Source organism: Cephus cinctus, unplaced genomic scaffold (assembly GCF_000341935.2).
Source record: "Cephus cinctus unplaced genomic scaffold, Ccin1 Ccin1_scaffold0806, whole genome shotgun sequence".
Classification (NCBI taxonomy): Eukaryota; Metazoa; Arthropoda; class Insecta; order Hymenoptera; family Cephidae; genus Cephus; species Cephus cinctus.
This window is the reverse complement of record NW_014333403.1, coordinates 631,060-641,856: the sequence shown is the minus strand read 5'-3', so window position 1 is coordinate 641,856 and position 10,797 is coordinate 631,060. Positions and strand designations below refer to the sequence as shown.

General features: G+C 40.8%; 1 protein-coding gene across 13 annotated transcripts in view; it reads left to right on the top strand.

Moving 5' to 3' along the window:
- Positions 1-10,797, top strand: part of LOC107270680 (pleckstrin homology domain-containing family G member 5) — a 100,332-nt gene that overhangs the window by 28,304 nt on the left and 61,231 nt on the right. For 3 of the 13 annotated variants that reach the window (XM_015745911.2, XM_025088027.1, XM_025088028.1), the window contains exons 1-2: positions 2,818-3,584; positions 3,967-4,316. The exons of 2 other annotated variants lie outside the window; for them this stretch is intronic. In XM_015745911.2, coding sequence (XP_015601397.1) covers positions 3,401-3,584; positions 3,967-4,316 — 534 coding nt within the window. In that variant the 5' untranslated portion in view covers positions 2,818-3,400. Of the gene's footprint in view, positions 1-14; positions 212-2,124; positions 2,398-2,789; positions 3,585-3,966; positions 4,317-10,797 lie in introns of those variants that run through there. 8 more of the 13 variants (XM_025088020.1, XM_025088026.1, XM_025088024.1 and 5 more) reach the window with 8 other exon arrangements.

Sequence of the window (10,797 nt, the reverse complement as noted above, 5' to 3'; positions counted from 1 at the left end):
CCCCGACCCCGCCCCCCCCCGTCATTCTGTCCTCCCCGTCATGTTACTTTTCTTCTCACTCACCTATTCCACGCCCTACGTTCCTCGTACGAAAAACCCGCTTATCGGTCGCGCTCGTGGCCTGCAAACGTGTACGATTCATACTTTATCTTTACGTTTCCTACGGATTAGGTGTCTTTTTATCTTTGTCTGTCTTTCAGTTTATTTTTATGTATGTATGTATATATATATATATATATTTTTTTTTTGTCACTCTCCCACTTCGATCTTGTATTACGTTAGTCGCGGCCGGTCCGGCTACCAATTTCTTTTTTGTTCTGCTGATAACAGCATTATCGATGGTACGGACTGCGGCGCGCGTGCGGCTTGCCGCTGCGACCGCACGGTTCGCGACATAGTCGTGTTCTATAATTTTTATTTGTGCAATTTTAATGTTTTTTTGTTGTCATTTTTTTTTTTTTTTTTTTTTTTTTTTTTTTTTTTTTTTTTTTCGTTGCGTCAGTTTCGCCACTGTTATATATGTATTTGTATATGGATACGTGGCGAATTTGGTATTTCGTTGTGTCACGAGCTATCGGGTCAGGGCGAAGTGCGTGATTTATTCTACGTGTGATTTTAACGTTGTGGAATTTTCGATGTCTGATCTGTGTCGCGGGTATGGGTTGTTACTACTTGCTGTGTACTTATCAGTGGCAGATTGTGAACGCGGCGGCGCGTAAGGCATCCGCGTACGTACAAAGTGCGAGCTGGCGATAAGACAATTGCCTTGTGACGTGGACCTTGAATCAATCGATTTTTATTGATCGGCCGATTTTGAAAAAAAAAAGAAAACAAAATTGAAAATTTTTTTTTATCCCACTTAATTTATTTGCAATTCCAATACGGTCGTTCTCGTGGTGATTTTTCATTAGTCGATTCGTCTTATCGATTGTCTTGCGTCTCGTGGGAACTGTCGCTATTTACGTAATTTCTTTTTTTCTGCTGGCTTCGGCAGTCTTCATAGTGCAAGTTTCGCGGAATCTTCGCGACTTCAACCGAGACAGATGGAACTTATCGCTCGCAATTATAATCAACGTTAATTTCGCTTTCAATTACGTGGACGCGACCGTAAGCGCTCTCATGGAAATGACAATAGGCTTATTCTCTAGCGTCTTTATCTTTATATATATATATATACGTAAACACGCAGTGTGGTATATTTTACAGAATTATTGCGAATTAAAAAGAAAATTTTGTTAATTCTTCGTCGTTTCACACGTGACATTCAAACATGTTATTTCAACTGTTTGTCACAGTCTTCTTATGGAGGATACACAAACTGTATAAATATACGTATTTCATACGTTTCCATTTACCTCACGGCAGCGGCCGTCGACGTTGGGTCGTATAGTCGTATATCTGTCTATATATAGATATACGTCACGTGGCTCCACAGGATACAACGTACACCTATGCATTTACCTTATCATTCATGCGATCCGCGATTTTCGCAACTTTTAAAACACCCTTTACGTATACCAATTGCATCAAGCTTGTTCATAGAGCCACTGATTAATTAAAGCTGTAAGCTAATTGATGTCGCCCGACCAACTCAATTCTCACAATTTAAACTTTCACTCCTGTCTTCATATAATATCGTCATATTTTTCTTTCGGGTCTGACGTCACTTCCGGTTCTATTGGGTTATGCTTGCTACCGATGGATCTTCAATCGAATTCCTGTCTTCGGTGGCTGCTGCCCTTAAAGGTCGCTTCACAACGTGTCTTCTTTTTTTTTTTTTTTTTTTTTTTTTTTTTTTTTTTTTTTTTCGTATTCGACGACAATTTCTTGACAACGGACGTAACTAATTGATTTTATCGGGGTCAGTTCCTAAGCCTTCTTGAGACGTACTCGTTATCTCTTATCAGTAGCGTCTTTGCTCGTTCTAGTATTTCCATTAGAGAAGGAAAGGACGGTTAAGCGTCTTTGTACGGGAAAGTATTAAGGTTGATTCACAGGATGCTGGTGTTATAAAATTTTGGATTGTCATTCGTAATATACATAGTGAACGATATCGGTGTGATAAGAATTTAAATATAAGTAAAAATTTTTTTATTTGCCTTTTTGACTTTTTTATTTTATCGGATTATCTTCGTCACAAGCTATAAGTACGGGTCAGGTAGTTTCGGAACACCCTGTATATAGGTCTGTGTATAATACGCCAAGACGAAAGTGCCTGTAGAGACGCAGCTGTGGGATTCCCTGATAAGCGAAATTGATAAGGAGGCTGCTAGGTGTCGTGGAAAATTAATGACAGTTGTCATTATTTGAAGTATCGACCGTAAACGGAATTGACGGGGAGTGAATTTTGTTTGTTGACGCGATCGGCCCCACGTGTGCCTGTGCGAACTTTGACAGGTGACGTTTGGATGTTTGTTGTTATTTTCTTTTTTTTTAACGAGTTATTCATGCGGGCGATAGATTTGACTTTTTTTTTTAATTTTAAACTTAATTGGGACCCCGGGGATTCCCATTGATATTTAGGACCTTCTACAGTCGATCATTATCTATCCAATTATTGTCGCGAGTGCTCGTCCTTCTTCTTCAAATCTTCTTTGTGGCTGCATCTTGTTGGCAATTAATGGCGTGCTTGGTGATTTAGATCGAGTGGGACTGAAAAAGGTGGAAGGTGCACTGGGGACGGTTCGAGGCAAGCGGTGTAAGGGAGGAGGGAATTGAGAGAGGATAAGATATGATGAGAGAGAGAGAAAAAAATAGTATGTAAATATTAAGTATTGGAATACAGTTAATGACGTAGTTATTGTTTATCGCAAACAGAAAAGTGAAAACGTGCGTCACGATAAGCACTTGGCGAGATACAACGATATAGCGCAGCAAGTGGGATTAGTTAACGAATCCTCGGTTTATCGAGACAGTGTCTTAGAGGGATTCGTGGGAATTTGATGACAGTACACTTTATAGGATAGGTAAAAATAATTTTTCGTACGTCGGTGGATATGTGCGTATCAAAGTTTACGTAGGTAGGGGCTGGATGGATTTTTTAAATGGGATTTTGGAAATATTTTTTTTTTTTTTAGGGAATTTATGACTTTTATTCTTTATTAATAAAAATCCTGTGAAATTGTGCGGTATTCAGTTTTTGGTGAAATTTATTGCTCGATTAGTTGGATTACAGTGAATAAAGAAAGTGCGAAGTTCTCTGTGACACTGGATTCATCGAGAGACCGGAAGTTGGTGGTGTTACTCATTTCCGGGTGTGAGTGTGGGTACTGGTCGAATGGAGTTAACGATGGGTGCGGCGATTTAAATTCTTGGGGTGCCAGTCAGGTGTTGGGGCTGAGCGGGACAGCGAGTGAATATCTAAGTCAGTCTTCTTGGGTTTCTGGGACGTCGCGACGTCATGACGCTCAAGAAAGAGAATAAGAAGAGCCCAAAGAAAGTGAGCAAGCCTTTGAAAATCAACGGCGGCCATGTTGCTCCTCACGTGTCCATTGAGGAAGCCTTCAAAGTGCAAGGGACCATCAAGGTGCAGCCAAGTCGGACGACTTGGGAACCGAAATCCGTCAAAGTGACGTCCGTCTCAGGTGGGCACCGCCAGGTGGCAGATCGGTCGGTCGATCCAAGGAATCTTTGATGCTCTATTCAATTACTGGTTCTTCGATATTTTTTTTGTATTTTTTTCTCCAGTTTGGATGAGAATCGAGATTTGCTTTGTTTGTATTTTGGAAATTTTTTTGCAAAATGACAATTTTTTATATATTTTTTGACTCGGTACGTTTAGTTTATTTACGGTCACTTAATTGCTTCGAGCGTATCAGCGTACTTTGTGCTTGATACTTTGTATTCGGGATTAACTTGATTTTCGAATTGTCAAATTCAAATTTGAACTTTTTTCGATTAATACTTACCCTTCGCTGTCGAGGGATGATACTTATCCTCATACGATTGGCTTAACGTTGAATTCAGGTGTCCCTGGCGTTGGTCAGGCCAGAACTGAACAGAGTTCGAAATTCGACCGCAAGCCCTCGCTGCGTCGCAAGTTTGGCGCGTTGATAAGAGGGAGTGCTGACTTACCGGCCGCGATAAACCGCGGCCTAAAACCCATAAGGAGAAGCTTGAGCTTTAGCAAAGACCTGAACCGCGTTTACGAGACGGCTCCCTACAGGACACGTAGTGCACAGTGGTACAACAGTCTTGGATCCTTGGCTGAGGATGATCCCGTGCAGGATGTGCCGGAAGACAATGCCAGCGTCTTCGAGGAAGATGTCTTCGGTACGCGTATCACCAGGAGTTACAGTCTTGTGGAAAAAAATCTTGTAAGCTCATATTATCCTTTTTTATTGAAAAACATTTTTTCTTTCAATTTCGACATTACAAATCACATTTTTTTTTATCCTCTTTGATCGTCAACACTCACCGGTTGGAGCGATTAGGGTTAATAATTCATCGTTCACCGACTATTCGATCAAATTACGATTTTTCGTGATTTTGTCATTTTCATTTTTGAATTTGACATTTTTTCCTTGTTCCATCTCAAATTACAAAAATTCTATTTAACACGCGTTATATCTGTCATTGAATTTTTAACGATTAAAAGATAATCAGTAAATTCACTCAACTTTAATGTATTCCTCCATTACACACGTGATTCCGTCGGCTTCCGTTAAATACATATCCCCGCACGTGGTACAATTGACAGCTGTCATTTTTATCCGTTTAATATATTTTTCATGTTTCCACATTCGTTCCTCCATACGTTCGCGCTGACTGCCTCTTTCGTATAACAATCGCATGTACGCATCACCGCTGTCGAGTTACCTGACATTCTTGTCTGTCAGTCAATGAAATAACGAGCGTCTACTCGCTCGATATACCCGGTGTCTGAAAATTGAGTAATAAAAATTAAATAATCTCAAAAGCAAGCAAAAAATCAAATTTTAATTCTATTTTTCAATACCCCCTCATCAGTCACTCAACACGATCAGCCACAAAGAATGTACATAGCCAATAGCCCCATACTCACCCATCTACAGTGCGTTCCAATAATTAATAACAAACACTAGAAGCTTACAAATTAATAATTCATTGCCAACAAGAATTACCAATCAAACTCAAGTATCGATTAGTTACCAATAAACCACATGAAGTACAATAAACAGCCATAAAACCCACATAAAATCAATGACCCAACCAACCAACCATAAACCTATATAGAATCAATGTGAAACGTTTGATCGAATTTTTTTTCTTACTTTTTTTGTCCTTTAGGTTACGTCAAAGCAAGACAGACACCATTTACATATGAATTTCTATTCCCATAACTCTGTACACGAAAATAACGTTCGATAACGTCGTACCCGACGGTAACCGTTTCTCTTGCTTTTTTTGTTTTTTCCTTATTTCCCAAGCACAATTCACCAACTTAAGAAACTCGAAACTTCGTACCAAATTAATTTGATATTAATGCACCCGAGTGCACCTTAATACACGAGTACCAGGCTCAGTGCTGTGAGGGTGTACAGGGTAAATAATAATTTAGGGGTTCTAGTACCTGGAACTATAATAGCTGATGCTATAGTTACTAAAGTGACGTCATACTCTAAGTACGTACCTGGATTATATATATATATATATATATATATATGCACATAGTACATGATGGATACGCAGGTTGAATTATATAGTAAAGCTATAGGTATACAAATACGTGTAGCCGCTTACTATGAATTATATTATACACCGTGTAATAAAAATAATAACGAGCCGCTTATCGTCGAGCCGTTTTCCTTCTTTACAACGCAACCAACTCTCGCCACCAAATTTATACGATATTGCACCGAGCACTTGAATTAAGTCTCCCGATACACGAGTCCCGGTAATAAACGGGCCGGAGGACCCCTCTGTCTCCCAATTTCATCTCACCCGCAAATTACCTGAGGTTGGGTAACGGGTGTCAAGTTAATATTCGTTGGTGGGTAGGTGGCGATTCTTGTGTCTTAGAATTTTACTCGTCTGCGAGGGATTTTACGTAATGGGTGTCGACGGAATATTTCTTGGTCTTTATGGGGTGAGAGGGCTCCTGTTTCTTGCAATTTATTATGTATCCCTGTGGATACACGTAAGGGACGCTATAACGGGTGGCGACAGAATATTTCAAGAGTCTCGAGAGCGGGCCGTTGCTTCTCAGAATTTAACCTTAGCACCGTCCTGTCGGACCCGCTTTGTGGTTAGGCTGAACTTTGTATGCGGTTATGTATGTGGGGTTGATAAAAGGCAGATGGAAACTGATTGCGAAGGGGTTGAAGGTGATTTCGTGGGAGAATGGTTTCGTGCATCGATATCCTTGGAAAATCTATAAGCGGCCTGGCATTCTTGTAGGGGCGTATGTGACCTTATCAGTTATCACGGTTGGGCCTTGGATGACCTTTAGATTGATCTGAGATCAGCGTGTTGCTAATGACTGTACTCTTGGACCTGTGCTGATTGGTCGATTTAACACGTGATTGGCTGTCCTCGACTTCACTTTGGCCAATAGGGATCGAGCTTTCTTCTTTATGGGAGGCGCGTGCTTATTTGAAATTTTATTTTTCAGATTCAGTCTGAACGTCTACCCTTGTGCGTGGAACGTTTTTAGGATTTTTCATAATAATGCTGGGGATTGGTTTGATTTTGGGGAAAAAATTATGAAATTTGGGGATCTTGCTGTTTTTCGTATTGGTTATGTTTGGGGTGTTGGGACGAGGATTGGGTTGGGTTTGAATTTGAGGGGAGTAGAGGTGAATTTGGAACGATGCATTTTTTTTTCAATGCCTTTTTTTTAATTTGACGGACTTGGTGTCTTTTTGCGCTGTCATAATCTCAAAGGTCAAAGTTCGTCTCGGCAGTTTATTCGCGTGTCTGAATAAAGCGTGACGTCATCGGTACGAGTCGCCGGAATCCTCGGCTGATAATTAGTCACGGAATTTTCAAGGGGAACTCGGCAGTTTTTCAATCTCATCGAATTTCTCGGCATCGATAATTTATTGAATCACGTAATATCGATATTTTCAAAATTGACATTTTTATCAGTCTCTCAAAAAAATTTCAAATGACTAATAGCTACTCATTAGCCGTGTCCAAATTTCGTATATAGAAAATACATTTTTTTTCAAAGTTTTTCGAACAACGTTTCTCTTTTGTCTAATGGCTACAGTCACTAGTCGTTCGTGCGAATTGCATTCAGACCTTATCAAAGGACTATTCAACTTTTTTTTTTATTCCAATTGACCTCAATCAGTTTCGTCTGAAATTTTATATGAAGTAATAATGGTTGAAAAAAAAAGTGAAAGAAAATTTAATGAAGAAAAAAGGGGCATCCCCTCTACCGTAAATTTTACGTATCTTCTACCGGGACTGTACCCAAGGTATATCAGGAGCGTCTTGCTATTTCGTGAGTTCCCTCAAGTAGTAAGTAGTATTCAAGCAATTTTCAGAGCAACCCCATTTCTAGGGGTTGAACGGGTTGAATACGATCTCGTGACGTAATCACTCGGGCAAATCTAACGAAACGTCCGACTAACGTAGTAAGTCATTTGCTGTATTATCGCAATTGATTAAATTGCTGTGAAATGGAGTTTTCCATTTCTCACTAAGAAATTTTCTTCCGAGATTGGTACGGAGTACTTATTTACTATATACGTAGCTAGATATATGTTAAATAAATTTTTACACGGACTGTATCTACAATCGAATTAATGGTTTTTCTTGTAAAGTGCATTAGTACGTATAAATAAAAATACAAAGTAATACTTGCCACCCGTTATAAGAATTTTCCTTGAAATTAAATTCTGCGTATCATCTCGTATTTTATTATCACGTTAAACCATCCATTAAGTGATTAAGTACTCAAGGAAGATTGTACCGAGTCGCAATCGCATTTGTACACGACTACTATATATATACCAGAAGTATATATTCGTGTCTGGGAATGTAAAAATAAAAATTCTTTCGCTTGAAAAATTTTTAACGTAACGTCCCACTCGACTGAAATTAATCTCGAGGATCTTACAGGAGATAAATCAAAATTCAATCTCTGCGCGTAAATTAATTTTTCAGACTGTACCGAATACTTGACATTTTTGATAACTTATCAGTGAATTTTTTTTTCACCCTGTAATTTATCTCGCGTCTGTTCAATGATTGTCTTATTTGATCGCGTCACCCGGTATAATTTAGCATGCACGGACATTGCACGCTGGTCGCATGGGAGTTTTGTAATTGAAGTGACACGTGTCCTGTACCGTGTGCAAGTCACGGCTGAAACAGGATTTTAGTTAAGCGGCAACGATAAAAGGAGCTTCTGGAATTATGCAAGAGACATTAAATTTAGAGGAAAACTAGCCGGAGTCAGTTAGCGACGTTACGTCGGAATAATCCCATAACTCCCCAAGTATGCTCAATCCGCTTACTGTATTTTTGGACTTAAAATTTATTCAGTAATTGTCATTGATTTTCAGCAACAAAAATTTTTACTTCTTACAATACGGTATATACCAGGGGCCATCTTCGCGTGGCTTTCCACGTGAAAGAGTCACCTGGACCTCCCCTGTCGATTAATAGTACTTTCGCCACTTTCGCCACACTTCGGAGGCACGAAAAGTAGCGTTTTTCATGCATGAGTTACATAAAAATAATTATTTTGACTTTTCTTTTTAATTCAATTTTTTGCCAAACACAAATTCATAAGATGGACTGATTTTAACGTCAGTATTTATAAGCGTCGTATGCGACGTCGACGTCGCGACGCTAGTGTCCGTCGGCAGGTGCATTTAACACGAGACGCACGCGAACGTGGGTGCATACTATGCACTTGGATCTAAAGACTCGAAGACTTTTATTTCTTCCTTGGCGAAATAAGCCCATTAGGCTGTTCCATAGATACAGGGGTAGATGGCTAGGGAGAAATAGGGGACGAAAGGTAAATGGGTTCGTGGTTAAATAAGGGCGAGCGAGTGACGAGGCTCTTTGAATTTTGTCTCTCTCTCAAGTCAAGCCCCTTGTCCACTGGGAGAGACGAAGACAGAGATATCGGATACCCCGTAAGAAATAACCCCGAGACTTTCAATAGATCGCGGCAGTGCTATAGTCGCGCCAAGTTAAAGCGCAAGATCCAGGGGACTCTTTAGCGTTGATATCCACGCGGAGATGGCCCCTGGATAAACCTATTTTATTCCCCAATGCACTGTAGCGCGTCTAAATGCATTTATTGAATTAACCTTAAAGCATTAAATAAAAATTTTAACATTTTTCTTAACGTTTTCAGTATAACTCGATATTTATTAATCGTTCGCTACTGATAAGCGGCCATTACGTAGTCGTCCGATATAGTTAATCTTTATCAACGACCTTCTCTACCAGCCCGTGTATAACCTGTATACACGCACTGTAGATATTTCACGTACACTGTATCGAATTGTCTATACTACAGTGCACTGCTATAATGCCGCAAGTAATAGCGGAACGAATGGCAGCCTTTACATGCATTTTCTCCAGCCACGTTTTCGTCGAGACAAGGGCCCGCGCTGTCTCCCAGTGCATTTCACAGCTTCCTGGCACATCTGGTGCATCCAGCCATTAGGCTCCCAGCCACCCGTGTGCCAAGTCGAGTTCCTGGTTACATGGTCACGGCAGTTGCTGGCTCTGCGTGTATAGGGGTATGCGTCTCTATATATATATATTGAAACGACAGTAGCCAGACGCAGACTACAAGGTATAAAACTGGTATAAAGATTAAGGGATGATTTTTCGGTTCATCCCCCTAATGAGATGCTGCCGAATTGGAAGAGTACCGTCTGGACTAAAAACACTTTCTGGCCTTTTACAACCCCTATCTGGTGTCTGGCGCGTCCCTCCCCCCTTGGGGGGGGATTGAACGCACCCTCCCCCCTCGTCGTCATCCCCAGAGGGACCGAGGATAGGGGATGAAGAACGCAGTAGCCAGGATCTTGACCCGCGAGGTCGGACGCTCCTTAAGTAATGGATACTCGTGTAGACACCCCCTTGATATTTCATCCCTTAACCAAGAGGAACGTTTTTAACGGCCAGTCACGCGCAGTTGCCGTTAATAAGTATCGCACGAAATGGGTTGACGTGAGTGGATTCGCGATTGGTCGCGAACCTTCTGGAAACTAGCCTCTCTCCGGTATCTTCGGCCGATGAAAAATTGGCCGAGAAAGAAAAATTTCATTCCCCGATTTAAATTATTAAACACGGGCTTGCTTCGCCGTACGTTGCATTTTCATCCCTTGTTCTCGTACTGTTTTTTTTTTTTTTTTTTTTTTTTTTTCACGGCCACATTTATTTCCGTTCCTTTACTCCCTACCCCTTCCCTCCCCACTCTCGCGCATACACTGTTGCCTCTTTTCTACCCTCTTCTACCTTTTTTTTTCACCCTCGAAATCCTTTCACCCCTTAAAGGAAACCTTTCACGCAGGAATGCTCCACCACCTACCGCAGGGCCCGACTGCCTGCGGTAGAGCGCGCCAATCTCCTATCTCTGTAAATACAGTCCGTCCCTTCCTATGGCTGAATTCTTCTCGCGCTATATCAATTTCGTAAAGACACACCCTGCCCTGAGCAGCCCTTTAGATGCTGCCATTTTACTCGGCCAAAACTTGGGATTTCTGAAAGGAGCGACGCCCAGCGTCTAACGATAAGATGAAAATGTCAAAACGAAAATTTTTAATATTTTAACGCGACTGTACATACACTTACACACACAAATATATATACTCCTCACAGGAGAACCTATCTGTATCC